The sequence below is a fragment of the Chelonia mydas genome, chromosome 1, assembly GCF_015237465.2.
Source record: "Chelonia mydas isolate rCheMyd1 chromosome 1, rCheMyd1.pri.v2, whole genome shotgun sequence".
Taxonomy (NCBI): Eukaryota; Metazoa; Chordata; order Testudines; family Cheloniidae; genus Chelonia; species Chelonia mydas.
The window spans coordinates 95,386,155-95,406,024 of NC_057849.1; the positions used below are offsets into that span (position 1 = coordinate 95,386,155).

At 41.7% G+C, this 19,870-nt stretch overlaps 1 protein-coding gene across 2 annotated transcripts in view; it reads left to right on the plus strand.

The window, feature by feature from the left end:
- The window catches only part of DNAJC3 (DnaJ heat shock protein family (Hsp40) member C3), a 65,224-nt gene that overhangs the window by 23,183 nt on the left and 22,171 nt on the right, over positions 1 to 19,870 (plus strand). For both annotated transcript variants that reach the window (XM_037895900.2, XM_037895922.2), the window contains exons 5-6: positions 15,091 to 15,243; positions 17,600 to 17,781. In XM_037895900.2, coding sequence (XP_037751828.1) covers positions 15,091 to 15,243; positions 17,600 to 17,781 — 335 coding nt within the window. The remainder of the gene's footprint in view (positions 1 to 15,090; positions 15,244 to 17,599; positions 17,782 to 19,870) is intronic.

A 19,870-nucleotide genomic window follows, 5' to 3' on the forward strand; every position in this document is an offset into this window, starting at 1 on the left:
ACCTGGTAAAGCCTATTTTCTTGTGTGAGTGTGGGCAAGACAGAGCCACATGTTAACCCAGGGGCGGGCAAACTTTTTGGCCTGAGGGCCGCATTGGGTTTTGGAAATTGTATGGAGGGCTGGTTAGGGAAGGGTGTGCCTCCCCAAACAGCCAGGCGTGGCCTGGTCCCTGCCCCCTATCCCCAACCTGCTTCTTACCCCCTGAGGACACCCCCCCCCCGGACTCCTGCCCCATCCAACCCCCCTGTCCCCTGACCGCCCTGGAACCCCCACCCCGACTGCCCCTCACCACCCCATCCAACCCCCTTGGGACCCCCGCCCCATCCAACCACACCTTCTCCCTGACCACCCCCAGAACCCCTGCCCCTTGCTGCCCCATCCAACCTCCCCTCTCCTTCCTGGCTGTCCACCCCCCCCCACTGGGGACCCCTGCCCCCATTCAACCCTCCTGTTCTTGACCCCGAACTCCCCTGCCCTCTATCCACACCCCCCCCCCCCCCCCGGCTCCCTGCCCCCTTACCGCGCTGCCTGGAGCACTGGTGGCTGCCGGCGCAGCTGCACCAGGACAGGCAGCCGTGCTGTGCTGCACAGAGTACCGGATCAGGCCAGGCTCTGCCGCTGCGCTGCCTCAGGAGCTTGCAGCCCTGCTGCATAGAGCATTGCGCTGGCCGGGGGTAGAGGGAACACCGGGGGAGGGGCCGGGGACTGGGAGCTCAAGGGCCTGGCAGGAGGGTCCCGTGGGCTGGATGTGGCCCACAGGCCTTAGTTTGCCCACCTCTTGTGTTAACCAGAGGTCCCTAGTTAGCTCTAGAGAATTATTGTTCAGTGGAAGGCTATTCTGTCTCTTTGTACAGCTCCAAGGTGTTGAATAGTCAGTAGGGTTCCTCAGATGCTTCATATCTAATGTTTCCTTAGCAGACACAAAGTGAAAGTCACTAGGAAAAGAGTTGGAGGATATGTCAGCGCCCTCTTCTGGGCCCTGATCCAGCACTGCACTTAGTCAAGCATGTGATTAATTGTATTGATATAAATGGGAATATTGATGTGTTAAGTGGTTTGCAGGATCAGGGCCTCTCTGAAAAAGGGAGGCTTCATTAAATCACATGGTACCTTTCTCCATGTGTCTTTCAGCCGCCCCGGAAGAATACTTTGGCACTAGTGTGAAGAAAGTCTTTCCAAAAGCAGATGGATGATATGTGACAGATATCAAGTTTGCTGCACCTGAGCCACGCAAAAAACTACTGCAAAGGGCCTTGCTGACAGACTTGTTTAAACTGCTTCCAATTGTGGACATTTCATTGCACTGCAATGAATATGTTGTGAATAGAGATGCTCTGTCTCTCTTAGAGATGAATTTATGGGTTTTTTTGAGCGTGGAGGAATTATAGATATTTAAAAGCCATATATTGAAGATTCTTATAGTTCCACTAGGTGTCAGCAAAGACTAACCAACTTTGAACGTTGTGTGCTTACAAATTATTTTTATATTTTCCTAATTTAGCCCAGGCTTCAGTTATAAATGTTACAGTATTTATCCATGGTCATCCAGTGTGTGTGTAGGTCTATTTTAGTTGTGGATGAAGCAAACCGTCCTCTTCTAGTCAAATACAAACTCTAACACCATTATTTCAGGCAGCATTAGAGCAGAGGTACCAAAAGTGCTATCTTCTCTTTCTCAGTCTCTGAGAGGTGCACCCCATGTTGATATTAGACTAGGTCCCCAAATTATTTGCTCTGTAGTAAGAGTGGTAGCAGCAAATAGAGAAGGCAGTCTAATGCGCAATTTTTGGGGAGAGCCATTCTCCCCTCACTTTAATAATCTAGCATTATTGTAAATATCATAGATGGGAAACGGGGAAGGGAATTTAATTAAGTTGTGTGTATCCCCCTGCCAGTTCAGGACTTTCCCTTGGAGTATATTCTAGTGTGTTTCATAATTTTTAGTAACTCAAACAGTGGGGTTTCTTCCACTTTCCTTGAGACTGTTCCACAGCCTAACAGATCTCCCTGTTAGATGAGTTTTCCTTCCATCCCCCTGATATTCAGCCTGCATTTTTGTTTGCTCAATGTCATTCCATTACTCCTTGGACCTGTCAAAAACCGTTCCTCTCTCTGTGCTTGGCAGCCTGTTGCTGCCTCTACTAGGCACACTGCCGTCTGTCTCTGTGCAGTTGTACAGTATGGAGGCCCTCTCACCCTGACTGTGTCCCTCCTTTTTAACGTTCACAAATGCCTTCCTCTGTCTACAGTGTCACTGTAAGCCACACAATGCAATCTAATCCATCCACCTTCTCTTTAGTGACTTAAACACCTCTGTATTTATAACTCTCTTCCAATAAGGATTCCAGATCCCAACCCACTTAGATATGAGAGATCCTCCCTCACCCTACCGTTCTCTAGGTACAAGCCATACCTACTTCCCTATAGCTAGGTAGACAGGCCATGGTATTACCTGTTCCACACAGAGGAATTGACCTGTACATTCAATATGCTGCTTTAATTGTTAATTTCAAACATGTGGAAAGCAGTTGCAGTACTTGCAGTCATATATCTATGAGGTTGGATTATAGTCTGGCCAGGTGCAGAAGCATAGCAAAGTTCGTGAGTGAAACCCCAACTTTGGATTTTTTGACTCTTCAACATTTTGTGCTCTAATCAAACTTTGTGTATATATAATATTTAGGCTTGGCAGAATTTTATTTTTATTTTTTATAATTTTGACAGATGTTTAAAACATTTGTTCCATTTTTACTGGTTTTTTTTTTTTTTTTTTAATTTTTGCAGTTGTGGGAAATTTATGGTGGGGGGGTCAGGTAATGGTTGTGTATCAGAAGAATTATTTAATGATGGTAGATTCTGAGATTTCAAAAGTGTAAAACTTTATAACCGTTAAAACACAACTTGTCAAAATACACAAATTAAACATCCTTAGGTCAAACTCTAAGTTCTCAAGCAGATTTCTTACTTTGCCTATCAGTAAATTTTGATTATTATCAATGGAAATATTTTTTCATCAATTTGCATATGTGGTGGAATTGATGTTTATTGATATTTCCCAATAAAATCAAATCGTCCCAAGCTGCCTAATATTACTTTCTCACTCACACTCACACACTCACACACACACACACACACACACACACACACACACACACACGTTAAAAACTTTACTAAGGTTGCAAAGTCAAGCATACAAAAGTTAGGAAATACCAGAATTAAGGTTGCCTGTGCAACTTTTAATTTGGCCCTTTATGCATATGCATTATGATATAATTAAAGACTGTAAGATCACATGCTATTTTTTATAGAATCCCTGCCTCATTCAGCACACAAGATGGATCACGTGCACTGAATGAGCAGCTGTATAATATTTTGTTTCTTCCTCATAGTTCAGTGGGTGGCCCCAGGCATTATTTACTGCATATTGTTCAAACCCTCCTCCAAATACACAATTATTAGTTTACCCATGGGCTTGTCTATGGTGCTTATCAGTGTAATGTCAGGTGCTTCACAAATATTGGACTTATATTTACAAAACCCCTGTGAGGTGAGGGGGAGTGGTATTACCCCCATTTTACAGATGTGGAAACTGATGCACAGAGATTAATGGGTATTTAATTTTGGAGGCCCAATTTGAGATGCTTAGGACCTGGTTTTTTCAGAGTACCCGGCATTCTATAGCACTTCATGTATTCAGGCACAGCTTCCATTGACTTCAGTTGCAGTTGTGAGTACTCAGTAGTACTACTGTACATTGGGCCCCAGGATCCCAAGTCAGGCACCCAGAAAATGAGGAACACACAATTAGGGATTAGCTGTGAAAAGTCTGGGTTGTGTGACTTAACTAGCATCATGTAGAAACCCAGACACAGTCAGGGATAGGATCCAGTTCTCCAGGGCATCATTAAACTGTCTTAACCCTGAGACCATCCTTCCTCTTCTTGCAATCCCCTGCCTCGTTCAATATATGCCTTCCAACTTAAGGCACCCTTTATTCTGGCATTTCCTAACTTTTGAGTGCTTGACTTTGCAACTTTAATAATGTTCTTTTAACATAGGTTTTTGGGTGTAATTTTCTACCTTTTTTAAAAAAGTAAACTGAAATAAACCTAATTCCATCCTGTCGTTTCATATTGAGACTGACATGGGTCATTAGCAGGGCTAGACCCTTTAGGTCCACCACACCAAACCTCTGCTGCTTAAGGTAATGGAGTAACTGATAGCAGTAGTAGGTTGTTATCCTCTTTGTGGTGCGGGAGTAGAGTGGGATGGGAGACTTCGCTGGTGGGTTTCACAGATAGTTGCTGAAGGCAAAGGGATGGTGAAAGTCAAGAATCTTGAGTTCCATTTGAGGCTCTGGAGAGTCTGCCTGTTCTTCTGCCCCATCCCCTCTGACCTATCAGTGTCCCAGTACTGTCTCTTCCTCACCTCTGGCTTCTTGTCCCAGTCTCTTTGTGCAGCAAGTCCTAGTCTCGCTCCTTCAGACTCCCTTCCCTGACTACTCATCTAGTCTTTGTCACTCGCCTTGGCCACAAGTCATGCCCCTCCCTGCTATGCCCAGGTTTCCTGTCCCCATGAGTTCCCAGTTCCAATCTTTCTTCCTAGGTTCCTCATCCAGTCTTCAGGTCTTATCTCCCCACCACACCGCCCCCACACTTCGTTCCTTAACTCAGTCTCTTTGCCCAGCCAGTCCCAGTTCTTCCTCCACATTCTGCCTCCTCATCAGATCTGTCTCCTCTCTCTTCCCACCTCTTACTAGTTCTCATTCCCAGTCTCCTTTCCCAGTCAGCCAATATTAGCTTTCTCTGCTGTTGTTCTGATCTCATTCCCCCTATAGTTCCCCAGATCACCACCACCTACTGGCTCCCAGTAGATTTCCCACTGCCCAAGCTTCTTGTCCCAATCCACTTTCCCACATCCCTTCCCCCTGGCAGGTTTTATCCCCTCTGCTTTCAGATAAGATGGCTTCCTTTTTCATGCTATGTGGGTCCAGGAGGGGGATCTTTGAGGAAGCACAGGAGAGGCAGTTCAGGCACCTGGACCTGGCATGATCCACAGCAGCTCAGAGCTGCAGTTGCTTCAGACATAGGGTAAGCAGGGAAATTCCTGCTCAGCCTGTGTCTGAAGCATGCTCAGTGTGGATGGAATTTTCAGGGACTTCATTTGCTAAAAATCTAAGACATCTGTACTGAGTGTGTGTGAATTTGACTTCTCTCCCCGCTCATCCCCAAGAGGCTTATCACTTGGTCAAATTTGAGCAGATTTTCATGGGGAAGGCAAAAGACACATCCCTGACAAAGGCTGCCCCCAGCCAAATTTCAGGTATCTACTCCAGAGCATAGGGGTGCTAGAACTCTTCAAAGAAAAGATTGCCAATTCTTTTTGACATGAGCAAACAATGTATTTTTCCCTACCCTGATCTTGGAAAGGGCTGAACTGTTCTGACTAAAATTTTCCACAGAAATCAACCTGAGGCAGATGCCTAGCATGGAAAATCTCAGCCCAAGTGGTTAAAGTTTAGCAAAAGTATACGCAACTGAAAACAAGATGTTATAATGGGAATCATTGGGCAACGTTAATAGGTAGAGTGGTAACATTTCCTACTTCAGCTACTGTAATGGAGTTTTGGGATTTAGAGAACTTTTTTGTATAGCACCATAAAAGCTATAGTGGCATAGCTTTGCCGAATAAATAACACAATCCTAACCCAAATAATTTATAATTCCAAGGAGCAAGTGGATTCTACACAGTGCAATAAATGGTTGAATTGCCTCGGGGTGACACATGATCACTTTATGCACTGGGCTTGCTTAGTTAAACTAAAGAACAAATGGTTTCCATGTAGTTTATTTCTAAAATCATTCTAGTGCATTTGTGCTGCTTTAGTTTTATGGCACTGCTAACATACTAATTAAACTGTAATAAGAGATATCTTGATTACCTACATTATCCTATGAAGGTAATAGAATCATGAAAATGTAGTGTTGCAAGGGACCTTCACAGGTCATCAAGTCCAGGCCCCAGCACTGGAGGCCAGACCAAGTCAATCTAGACCATCCCTGACAGGTTTTTGTTCAAACTATTCTTAAAAATCTCCAGTGATGGTGTGACACGGAGGCCCAGTGGTGGTTCATGACTCTGTCAGCAACTCTTGTCACGCTTGACATACTCATTACACCTAACACACTTGTCATGAGATATACCCAAATGGTGGCATGGAAAACTAATAACTCACTGATCTTTAATATTCCTGCATGATGTATGTGTGGGGTGTGTAGACCAAGTTATGGATTTGTGCTAGAATTTTATGTTCTTAAAATGTGTTTGGCACATTCATAAGCCCAGTCTGCTCTAGATAAAGGAATGTGTATTTGCTTGTCTGACCAGCATGGCCATTAGGCAGAGAGAATGAAGGTACACATACATGCAAGGTAAAAAAGCCATCAGGAGAGCAACCCGAGGGAAGATGACCACTTAACAGTCTTCCCCCACTTAACAAATGGAGGATGGAGACTGCACTACCAGGAAGTCTTCCTGCCTCTTAAAGCAGGGTCCATGTACTTGGGGAAGATATAAGGAGAGAGAGAAAATGCCATTTTGGCATCCTTCACAGGAAGAGACAATGGAAATGAGCACTATGAGATTTGTGAAGGTTCCTGGCCAGAGACTCTGGTCAGCCGTCGTGGAAAAGACTTGGTGAGAAACACTTCTTTGAACAAGACAATCTAATCTGTTAGGTTTTAGTCTTAGAAGCATATTTTTATTCTTGTTTGTATGTAACCCTTTCTATCATTATTCCTTATACTCGGTATCACTTAATCCTATGTCCTTTTGTTAAATAAACTTACATTATTTTTACTGTGTTCAGTGCACTGATTGAAGGGAACAGTGTGTTAATACCAGTTAAGCTAACAGGTTGCAGTGTATTGTCTCTTTAAAGGAGCAACAAACTTAATTACTTTTGTGAGTGTTCAGTAAGAGGGCTGGATGGTGTAGAGAGACGTCTCTGGGGAACTTCAGTTGGGGTTCATTGTTCCTTACTGGCAAGACAAGGTTTGAACTGGGAGAGTTCTAACGAGTTTGCTTGCAAGGCAGATAATCTGGCAAATCATGGGGTTGTCACACATTTTAGCAGTAGTAAAACTCTTACCTGCTGACCCTGAGAGGGGCAACGCAGTAACTCACAATTCTGGAAGTTTTTGCAGATGGGGATTCCACAGCCTCCCTGGGAAGCCTATTCTAGAGCTTAACTATCCTTATAGTTAGCAAGTTTTTCCTAATATGTAACCTTAGATACCCCTTGCTGCAGATTAAGCCCTTTACTACTTGTCCTACCTTCGGTAGACATGACAGGTGCCCCCCTGTCCTCATTATAACAGCCCTTAACATATTTGAAGACTGTTATGGGTCGTTGTCCTTCCCCCTCCCCCCGTCGTCTTTTCCTCAAGAGTAAACATGCCCAGGTTTTTTTAACCTTTCTTTATGAGCCGGATTTTTGAAAATTTTTATCGTTTTTGTTGCTTTCCTCTGGACTGTCTCAAGTTTGTCCAGATCTTTCCTTAAGTGTGGTACCCTGAATTGAACACGATACTCTAGCTGAATCTTCACCAGTGCTGAGTAGAGTGGGACAGTTACCCTCCATGTCTTATATATAAAACTCCTGTTAATAAACCCCAGAATATTAGCCTTTTTCACAGCTGCATCATATTGTCGACTTGTATTCAATTTATGATCTACTGTAACTCACAGATTATTTTCAGAAGCACTGCCCCCTAGCCAGTTACTTCCTATTTTATGGTTGTGCAGTTAATTTTTTTCCTTCCTAAGTAAAGTACTTTACACATGTTTTTATTGAATTTCATCTTGTTGATTTCAGACCAGTTCTCCAATTTCTCAAGGTCATTTTGAATTCTAATCCTGTCCTCCAAAGTGCTTGCAACCTCTCCCATCTTGGTGTTATCTGCATATTTTTTAAGCATACTCTCCACTCTGTTATCCAAGTCATGAATGAAAATACTGAATAATACTGGACCCAGGACAGATCCCTGTGGGACCCCTCTACATGTGTCAGTGAACCATTGATAACTACTTGTTTGTTTTTCAATCAGTTGTACACCCATTTTACACTAATACCATTTAGAGTACATTTCTCTAGTTTGCTTATGAGAATGTTGACAGTCCCACTTGATAATCTTACTAAATAAAAATCAAGACATATCACATCTACAACTCTATCCCTATCTGCTGGGACAGTGACCCTGTCAAAGGAGGAAATTACGTTGGTTTTGCATGATTTGTTCTTGACAAATCATGTTGGTGATTCCTTATTACACTATTATCTTCTAGGTGCTTACTGATTGTTTAATAATTTGTTCCACTATCTTTCTATGTATTGAAGTTAGGCTGACTGGTCTCTAATTGTCCAGATCCTCTTTGTTCCCCTTTCTACTGTTAGGTACCATGTTTGCCCTTCTGTAGTCCTCTAGTTACCTTTTTAATGAAGACTGAAGCAAAATAGCGATTAAACACTTTGCCTTTTTGTTGTCCCTGCTAAGTAGTGGACCTATGCTTCACTTAGTCTTTCTCTTGCTCCTGTTGTATTTATAGAATCTTTTCTTGTTGCCTTTTATGTCCCTTGCTAGGTGTAATTCATTTTGTGTGTTAGCCTTTCTGATTTTCTCCCTACATGCTTGTGCTATTTCTTTGTACTCCTCCTTAGCAATTTGTCCATGTTTCCACTTGTTGTAGGATTCCTTTTTGATTTTCATTAAAGAGCTCCTGGTTGGAGCCATATTGGCCTTCTGCTAGTCTTCCTTTCTTTTCTTTGCAGAACCGTTAGAGTAAACAGGTAAACAGCTGTCCTTTGCATCCCTAGTTCTGATAGGGATCTGGATGTATTCCTTTCCTTCCCCAACCCCCTCCCTCTTATCTCTTCCAAAGGAGGAAAAGGTAGAGAAAACTGTCCATAATTCTTGGCTTGCTTGTTAGGTGGAGTGTGGAGGATGACTTCGTTCTCCTAGTCGTCTCTTCACTTGGAGAAAGTTTTTATTTTTTTTTATTTTTCAGTTGTACTGTGAACATTACATATAAATCCTGTCTAGTGCACCTAGTGGGGAAACCTTATGATGAAAAACATTGTTTCAGTAATGCTTAAAGCCTGCTTTTGTCTCATTGTGTATGAGGGGGAAGGAAATAGTTGTCACTTGGTAATCTGTATCTGGTTGGGTGAAGTTATCGTTAAACATGGCTGTCACTTACCACCACAACTCCAGCTGCAGTGCTCTTTTGCCTGCAGTGGATCAGCATCTGAACTGTGTAGCTATAACACTGATGCTTCAGATTTATTCACCGTTTACTTTAGCATCAGCTATGTGTCTCCAGGAATTTTGGTTTGCATTACGTGCTCTGTAATAGCTCATAATGCAATAGCGGGGTGAGGGTCAAGGAACAATGCTATAACTGCACCCATTTACTATAATTAATTAACAAAAACTTCTATAGTTAGAAATTCAGTTAAACTCATTTAAAATTAATTAACTAGTGATTTTTTTTTTTAAGGCAACATTAGCATCTTGGGCAACCTTGATTCACATGCCATGGAGGGGTATTTTGGGGGAAGGAAAGAATGGGGACCTAGAGGATGATTAGGTGGGGTGAAAAGCGGGGAGGGCAAAAGTATCAGGCAGCAGAGGGATAGGCAGAGGTGGTAGAGAAAGAAGGACCCAGAGGTGGGGAGTGGAGGGCACTGGTGAGGGAAGCAGGGACTCTTTGTATAGTGTTTATTGGCTTAACCTTTGTAATATAGACTGTGGAAGGAAAAGGGCCTGTGTGCATGTTTGTAGAACTTCCTAGCCAGGACTTGTGGGGCAGGAAAGGGAAGGGAAGTTGTCATAAATATAAAGGGAAGGGTAAACACCCTTAAAATCCCACTGCTGCCACCATGTCAAGGTTTCTTCCCCACTCTGAACTCTAGGGTACAGATGTGGGGACCTGCATGAAAACCTCCTAAGCTTATTTTTATCAGCTTAGGTTAAAACTTCCCTTATCCTAGCTTCTTAACCCTTTTACAGGTGAAAGGGTTTTTCCTCTGGCCAGGAGGGATTTTAAAGGTGTTTACCCTTCCCTTTATATTTATGACACGCCCCCCAAATCACAGATAGGGTGAAATGCTGGCTGTGATTTCTTCTTGGAGCTCTAGGAGAAAACAGAGTTAATAAGACAAGTGCACCTCTAAATATACTACCAAGTATATAAAGGCTAACAATATATTCCACATCTCAAGGACGATTTTAACCAGTTGATTCTGGGAAACTTTCACGGGAGAGTGCATCAGCCACTTTGTTAGAAGCTCCTGAGATGTGTTGGATGTCAAAAATCAAAATCTTGGAGAGCTAAACTCCACCGAATAAGTTTTTTCTTATTTCCCATGGCGGTATGAAGCCACTGTAGCACAGCATGGTCGGTTTGCAGGTGGAAACGCTGTCCCCAAACATATGGATGTAGTTTTTCCAGAGCGTAGACAATGGCGTAACGTTCTTTTTCACTGACTGACCAGTTGCTTTCCCTCTCAGACAGCTTCTTGCTAAGAAACACTACAAGATGGAATTCTTGATCCGGTCCTTCCTGCATTAAAACTGCTCCCACACCATGCTCGGACGCATCTGTGGTTACTAGGAACGGTTTGTCAAAGTCTGGGGCCTTTAGTACAGGGTCAGACATGAGTGTCGCTTTAAGCTGGTTAAAGGCCTTCTGACACTCTTCGGTCCACTGAATGGTGTTTGACTGTTTCTTTTTGGTTAGGTCTGTCAGTGGGGCGGCGATTTGGCTGTTTTGTGGTACAAATCGCCTATAATAACCGGCCAAGCCTAAGAGGGATTGAACCTGTTTCTTTGACTTGGGGACAGGCCACTTTTGGATAGCATCCACTTTGGCCTGTAGGGGGTTGATAGTTCCTTGACCCACCTGGTGTCCTAGGTAAGTCACTCTGTTTTCTCCTAGAGCTCCAGGAAGAAATCACAGCCAGCGTTTCACCCTATTTGTGATTTGGGGGGCGTGTCATAAATATAAAGGGAAGGGTAAACACCTTTAAAATCCCTCCTGGCCAGAGGAAAAACCCTTTCACCTGTAAAGGGCTATGAAGCTAGGATAACCTCTCTGGCACCTGACCAAAATGACCAATGAGGAGACAAGATACTTTCAAAAGCTGGAGGAGGGAGAAAAACAAAGGGTCTGTGTCTATCTGTGTGATGCTTTTGCCGGGGACAGAACAGGAATGGAGTCTTAGAACTTAGTAAGTAATCTAGCTAGATATGCGTTAGATTCTGATTTCTTTAAATGGCTGAGAAAATAAGTTATACTGAATGGGATGTAGATTCCTGTTTTTGTGTCTTTTTGTAACTGAAGGTTTTGCCTAGAGGGATTCTCTATGTTTTGAATCTAATTACCCTGTAAGGTATTTACCATCCCGATTTTTCAGAGGTGATTCTTTTTACTTTTTCTTCTATTAAAATTCTTCTTTTAAGAATCTGAATGCTTTTTCATTGTTCTTAAGATCCAAGGGTTTGGGTCTGTGTTCACCTATGCAAATTGGTGAGGATTTTTACAAACCTTCCCCAGGATTTTGGTGGGAAAGACTTTTCCAAGCGGGCTCTTTCCCGGTTATATATCTGTTAGATGCTTGGTGGTGATAGCAATAAAGTCCAAGGGAAAAAGGAAAATAGTTTGTACCTTGGGGAAGTTTTAACCTAAGCTGGTAAAAATAAGCTAAGGAGGTTTTCATGCAGGTCCACACATCTGTACCCTAGAGTTCAGAGTGGGGAAGGAACCTTGACGGAAGTATAAGAGGGTCCTGGTGGGAGAGGAGCATTGAAATTCTGAGGTCAGGAGGGATCAAGAGCAGGTTAAAGAATAATTGGAGGATAAAGGACCAAACAGATCTGAGTGCAGGGGCTGGAGAGTGTCTGTAACCCTCCACAACCCCTGTCTCTGACCCCTTCCAGTTCTGTTATGCCTCCCCCACTCCGTACGCTTTCCCTCCATCTATCAAATTGCTTCAGGCAGAGGCATTTCTCTGGTACCTTCTGCTGCTGCTGGCACATCACTGGCAGCAGCTTCATATGTTGCTCTCTCATTGGGTGTGTAGTTTGGCCTTCAGACCCTCTAGTGTGCCACCCTCTAGTAATGCCCACATGAATTTGCAGGAACCTGCACTCCACAACAAACTCCCTTATACCTCCAGTATACAGCCACCCATGCTGAACACCTCCAGTTGTGCAAAATTACTCTTTCAACCTCTGCTCTAACCACAGCATTTTGTAGGTAGTAATAATAGATTAGATTTTTGGAAATAAAAAAAGTATTTCAGTGCATAAATACTTTGACGCTGCAGTTGTGACCTCTAGTGGCAGCAGAGGAATCAAAGGGCATTGCATGTTATGGTAATCAGTATTTGACCTGGAAATATATATTAGAAACTTCGCTATGTAGTGAAGCAAGTATGTGGCAGGTGAGAAAGATATATAAAGTTAAAACAAACCCTATGAACAATACTCCTCTCACACAAGTTCCTGACGTTTACCTTTGTGTGCATTATATTTTTGTCAGATTTTGCTAAATTGTGTGTGCTATGAGTTTTGACTTCTGAAGTAGTTATGTAATCCTGAGAAGCTGAAATACGTTTCCAGTCCCAGCTTGAATTTTAAAGCCTATTGTTTCATTCATTCCTACTGGAAGAGAAGAGATTACACCAGTACCTGTTTTTTTTTTTCTTGATGTCTCATTCATAATGCATCAAAAAGGCATTGTTTATATACTTGGTAGGGTCTATTCCTTGCTAAAGTAACCATAGAAAAGATACAGGTTTTGTTAACCTGACAAGCAGTCTGCAAAAGGGAACATGTTGTAAAATGCTTTCCCTCCCTTTTCCCTTTCTTCATCCCCATTCTGCACCCACCTTGAAGTCAGGCTCGTTTTGTTGGGTAATCCCAATACATATTAGGACTTGAAATAAAATAAATGATTCAGTGCAGAAAAATACTGAATTGGGGTGTGTACTGTTTTGGAATGTCTGCATTGATAGAAATGTACTCGAGGATCATCCTGAGTTTTTAGCCGGTTGTATACAATGATTTAATGTAGTCAGGGCCTTGCCAAAGCGCATAGAAAACAATGCGATTTGGATCAGACCTTTAGTTTATATCACTAATCGACAACTCTTCTCTCACCACACAATATGATGATCAGTTCTTGTGATCTCTGAAGCTTTATCCTTCCCCCTACCGATCTGAACTCTGTCAGGGATTGTTTGTGATCCCTCACTTGCTTGTCCCTGCATTCAGTTGGTAAAGGGAATGAGGAAGATGCCCGGCTATTTCATTCTTGCTGGCTGTAGAGGAATTCCCTAATCATAGAAAATTTTTTCAAACTGGGAGAATAAAAATATATTCTTTATGACCACAAGCTCAGACTTGTTGAGACCTCAGAATGTTGGAAGCAAAAACAAAATAACAATGGCAAACAAATTATATTTTTCTAATTTGTTCCAAAAACCTGAATAATTGATGACTAACTCTACCACTATATCTCATTGATGGGTGACAATTATGTCTCCTCTTCAGAAAGTTTTTGGGTTTGGATACATTTCACCTAACTGCACTACCTGAGCAAATCAGTGTGTCTCACTTTGAATGATTACTTACCTCAGAAAAATATTTTACTTTTCTGTGGACTCAAAATAGTAATTTGATTCAGTTGTTTGCCCAGTTTACACTACCGATAACTCTCCAAGTTGCTGCATTTGGATGGTGTTCTTTACTACCCTCTACTAAAGCCTTTTGTTTAGTGTTCTGCATAGAATGTTTGCTTGCCTTTTTTCCAGTTATGTGATCTGTTTAGAGAAATGAAGATTTCCCAGCTAATGTAGTTGGCCTATTTTTTGGCAGATGAAGAGCCCAATCTCCCTACTGAGATAAAAAAGAATCTGGATGTTGAGATTAGGGGAAGAATGAATGGGTCCAAAAGAGTTTTGCCATTGACTTCAGTGGGGCCAGGATTTAACTCCTGGCCTCTGCCTTGATGAATCTTTATCAGGATTTAGGTAACAGAATAAAGAGGCCTCTTCCCCAGTGCAAAATGAAATGTGTCTGACATTGGGTTTGGATTCTTATATACTTTGGAGTATAACCTACATGACTTAATGGCAAATCTGATCACATCCACCTGACGACATTGTGTAAAAATCTGTTTTGTCATTGAGTGCTTTGGGACCACTCATCGTGATCCATCCCTCTCCAGCTCTTGTTGTACGCTATGATCTTCATTCCTGCCAAATGCAAAGCCCCAACCCCACATATGGACAGATTCTTGGGATAAAAGGGGACAGCCAAAATACACCCTGTCTCTTCAAACAATAAATTGTCACAATAGTGTCCGAGAATCTGTATTGGTTGTTGTCTGGTCAGAAGGAGAGCGTCTGGGAACCAAGGGCCTTCAGGCTTTGTCTAAAAGAAGCTTTATGTGAAGTCTGACATTTCTTGGTTTCCAGAGTCCAGGAGTTCTCAACTGACCCATATGAACCCTCCCTGGATTTAAAACATCTGTATCTATTGCTATGGCATCCTTTCTAAGGAGGTGTGAAAATTGCATCTCTACAGTAACATTGAACTAGTCACAATAAATTCATTATGTAAATATACCTGATTTGCAGTGAGGCTTCTAATACATCAGACAGGTAAATCCTCTACTAACCTTGAAGTACTGTATAAAATAATCCTGTATTTTGTGTCTGCCTAATGGAAGAGATGGATTAAGTAGAATACAGTTGAGGGGGTATACTACATAGGAATGAAGTGTCAAAGTGATAAACTTTTAGTACAGAGCAAAAGGAACTGGACTTTTCTGGATTATAACAGTTTATGTAGTGGCAAAGAACTCTTTCATCCCAACTAGAAACATTTCAAAGGGAGTTTTAAATGATTCAGTTCACTTCACTAGCATCTTTGGTTTGTTCTCCATGGTACAAGATGGTTAATAGAACAAAATCAGACCTCCAGCAACCGGAGTTCAGTCTCTCTCTTTTTGTTATATTTACAGCTCAAATCTAATCCCAGTGATAATGAGGAAAAGGAAGCCCGGTCTCAGCTGATGAAATCTGATGAGTTGCAGCGCCTGCGTTCACAGGCACTGTCTCTGTATCGTCAGGAGGATTACAGGACTGCTATAAGTCTTCTTGATGGGATTCTAGAAGTAAGTTCTACAGGAAATATAATTGAAGAGAAATAAGAATTTCTATCTGTGGTAGATGTGTATGTTTCTTTCTTAACATAGAACTGTAAAGTCTGCACTGATGCAAAAACCTTATGCGTTGCTGGCTGTATCGTACCGAGCACCGTCAACTCCCATTGGGATCGTTGGGAGCTGAGGGTGGTCAACGTCGGGCAGGACAGAGCGCTAAAGAAAGGGAGATTGTGGATTTATGTTGAGGAATTGCTCCATTTTAACCTAGCCTTCTGGTGTAGATGACTTTTTGTTAATACTTTTTTGTGCTTAAATTTCTTGTCCTTTCCCTCAGTCCAAAGTTCAGTATTCTTGGGACATGGTGGTTTGAATGGAATTTTACCAGTATGAAAAAGGTGTCGCATAATTTAAATTTTCTCAGTCATACTGCAGTTATCCAAGAAACTCACATGCGTTGAACTTAGTGTGTGTGTGTGTGCATCCTCAATGAGAACTGTGTACTTTCCTCACTTGGGGAGGTAGGGGAAACTGGTAAGAGAAAAGTAGTGAAGGATCAAAAATAGCATGCAGCTAAACTACACACTGGTATCCATATGCACATCCGTATCCTCAGATACCTGAATTGTAGTATCCCATCTTGTTGTTTGACTCTTCAGTCAGTGGTCACATATTCAGATGTGGGCAACTCTAAAGTGTACTAGCATGCTGTTTTTTCATTTTTTCTAAAAAATGCAAGAAAACATTAAAAGAAATTCCTGGCCAAGATTTTTACACGCATTCTGTTATGGTGCACAAAACATCTATGCATGACATGCATGTAATATAAGAAATACATGAGACAAAATTAATGTTGCTGTGAGATCCATAATTTTGAATGTTTTCACTCTTGTTTGACATTTAATGATGATGGTAAAGTACTGATAATGCAGAATTGTCAGCCATTATCTGTACTCATTAAATTACACAAATTTGGAATAGAAACACTTAGATTTATGTAAATGTAACTTTTTTTGGGTCCAGGATGTAAGTTAAATACCAGAATTAATATTGACATTTTCTGTAAGCTAAAGATTAGGCATGCTTGCTTAATGATAGTTCATTACTGTGCTTCTGAGAAGTGTCGTTTATCTACAAAATAAATTACTCTTATTTGCCTTTATACTCAGTCTAGCTAGGACGGAAATTGTATAAATGACTCACGTACAATTCCCTGAGGAAGAATTTTAATAAATAAAAATGTGTATACTCAATTCCTAATTTAAAGTTTGATCTGGTAACCTAGTTGCATCTTGTAGCTTAGTTGCACATACTCTCTATTGCTTTATTAAACATTTTAAATACCGTCTTTTCATATGTCAGAATATGTACACTGCTTTTATGCACCGTTGAAGTTGCTTTGTATGGATATTACAGACAAATCCTTCAAGCTCAAAGCAGTAATAAAAGAATTAGTGGGTTATCTGTTGAAGGTAAATGTAATTATATCTATATTACAATCATACTTGTACAATCTTATTTTGGTCATTATAACTATTCAGAGTAAGGTGCTATCTCCCTGAGTCCCCTTTTGTTAGATGTAATAAAATGAGATGCTATTTGAGGGTATATCACATTAACTTCGATCATTTGTCAATTGTAGCATTTATTTCATAACTGTAAAAGAGTCAAAGTGTGGGAAGGGGTGGGATGGTGGGAAAGGGGGGCTGTGTTATGATTAAACCTAGCCCTGTAAAACTGAGAGTTAAGAAGAACATGAAATGTTTTGGTTTTGATACCTTGTCATTTTTTGACAGCAAACCACCCCACATATTTATTACAGAAGGAGAAACTCATTTTTTTTATATCCGGGAAAAACATTAACAGTTGATTATTCGAGAGGTATGGTTGTTGTCCCTCTCTAAACCTGTACTGCCAAAAGTATTAAGGACAGACCTGCACACCATGTTGATATAGAAGCCTCCTTCAGATGTCTGTTTGGACAGTAGACACCTCAGCCATCACAATTCTTATCTTCCATAGTAATGGGGGGAGGTTGTAATAATTTAGGATTCCAGCCACCCTCCTTCAGGCTCGCACTGTCCCAGTTCTTTCCAGCAGTGGTGAGAGTTCAAGCATGCCTCCCTGAGTGGGCTCATCTGCTGGGTTACAAATCACATTTCTAAATAACTTGTTTTCTGTAATCTGTTGGAGGAATGGCTTTGAAATATCTCTGCTCTCTGGGAAGTGCATTGATGTTAAATTTCAAGCACTCTGCACATGACTAGAACACTGATCCATCACAAGAGGCAATATGAAATTAGGTAGGATTTAAAAACAAGTGAAATGCTTACAGATCAAAGTCTAGTTTTCATTTTGGTTTCTCAAGGTTTGCGTTTGGGATGCAGAGCTGCGGGAGCTTCGAGCTGAATGCTATATAAAGGAAGGAGAACCAGGCAAAGCCATTAGTGACTTAAAAGCTGCTACCAAACTGAAGAATGATAACACTGAAGCCTTCTATAAAATCAGCACAATATACTACCAGTTGGGGGACCATGAACTGTCACTCAGGTAAGTTTACTATTGTCTGTAATAGCAAAAATTAAAACACAAAGCCCATGGCAAGGAAGTTCGACCCATCTGCTATAGTGAAATGCATAATGAGTGAGTGGTAGGATTAGTGCAGACACTTTTGTCAACATAGTCGTGTGGAAGTACTCATTGGCCTGTCTCTGTACCGTTCTTGTTTTGTTTCAGTGTTTTAGCACAAGATATGGTGCCTGGAACTCTGCATAAGATGTACACTAATAATTAAAATAACCTAATAAAGTCTGGTGTTTGTTGCATCTCTATGGGTAGAGACTGCAGCTCCTCTAGTGGCTCAAAAAAAGCCAGCTAGTCTGTCAAACAAAAGAAAATGGGCACAGTGAAAAATAGTGAGAAAGGAGGAATTAATGAAGAAGGGTGGCCAGATTGGCCAAGAATGAACTGATCCAAATAGAGAAAGGCCTTCCATGGTGGGCTCTTGTGAATGTATTTGGAGAATGTTTCATGGACAGTCTCTAAGTGGAAAAACCTACTCTCATATGGGTACAGATGAGACTTTGGTATTGAGACTGGAGACAGTCCAGAGGATCTCAACTGCTTTGAAAAGACCATGGTCATTGAAATACTTTGGGTTTAGAGATCAAGGACTCTGTATACGATCAACAGATACTTTGCTTTTCAGTGCCATCTGTATTTTCTTCTCTCTTCTAGTCCCCAGATCATTCAAACCCCATCTGACATGTACTCAGATTGAAGTTCATTCAGACCAAGTCTGGCTAGAGTTCAGCCTTTGTGCTCTTGTACTTTGACAAGCTGTGATGAATTCAGGGCAGTGAGAAGGCAATGTCCATTGCTTTCACTCGCATAATAAAAGGTGAATAGAGGGCATCATTAGAATCTTCTGGAAGAAAGTCTGCCCCCTGCTATCTGTCACACAGTACTTCTACTGAAAAGCAGCTACTGAGTTAGAGATGGGGGAAATTGAGAGAACAGGGAATTGCAGCTTTACTATCCTGAGCAATGTTCCCTCTAATTTTTGACAGGCTGTGTGTGCAAAAAATTTCTTCTGTGCAAATTTTTGTGCGTGAGGTGTTTTGCTGTGCATGCGGGGTTTAGGATCTGTGTGCACGCGCACAGCTTAGAGGGAACAGTGATCCTGAGTTGTCTTTTTAGGTTTCTCTCCCTTCCTTGTTAGTAGAGTGGATGTCAGAATGGATGGATGAGGGCAGGGATTTTGGAAACCTCAAATGAGTGTGGTTTTCTACTTAAGCCTGGGTATTTATTTCATGCTAGCATAGATCACCTTCCAGCAGGTATGGTATCTCTAAGGGTGAAGATTGTATCCCCTCCTGGCCCCCCACTTTTTTGAGTGACCTTGGATAGCTATACATCAGTGAACCCCACTTGTTGGGGTATGGATCAGCATTCACATCGCACTCCCTGTCAGTGCCTGGGCCAGGGAAGCTAATGATCCAACAGGTGGACTAAATTCAGTGATGAATCCTGGTCATGGGCCACCTGAGGCATGTTGTGCATATGCTAAGAAGAAGACCACCCCACTTGTTCTCTTTTCTTCAAGTATAGAGAGATTATTTTGTCTCCTAGGACATTCAGGCCACATCAATTTTCTTCCCATTCATGGCCAAATCCAAGCTGTAAGTGCAATTAAGCAAAACACTGAAACATACAGTGGAGAGAAGTTATCCATAAAAGCAAAAAGAACTCACTTTTCTGGGATGTGAAAAGCATGCTAGAGTGCGTCAGGAGATTGTTAGAAAGATAAAAGTTTTGGAGCTCTGGGACTTCATGAGTTAGGTTACTACTATTCCTCAGGCCCCCAAGTTCATGTCTGTTCCTCTGTTTGTCCCTTCCTCCTTAGGTTGTCTTGGCTTCATGCAGTAAGGACTTTACTTTGCTCTTAGCAGAGACATATGTCAGCATTTTCATTATTCTTTTGAGACATGACGTAAGACATGACATGATGACAGCTGTACCAATCCAAGACTTTCCTTATTAGACCACTGCATTTTGAGAATTTCAAAGAACACTGGCCTATTTTAAAATATAGTGTTCCTGCCGGATGGGTTCCAGGCAAATAAGCATTTTCTGAAGA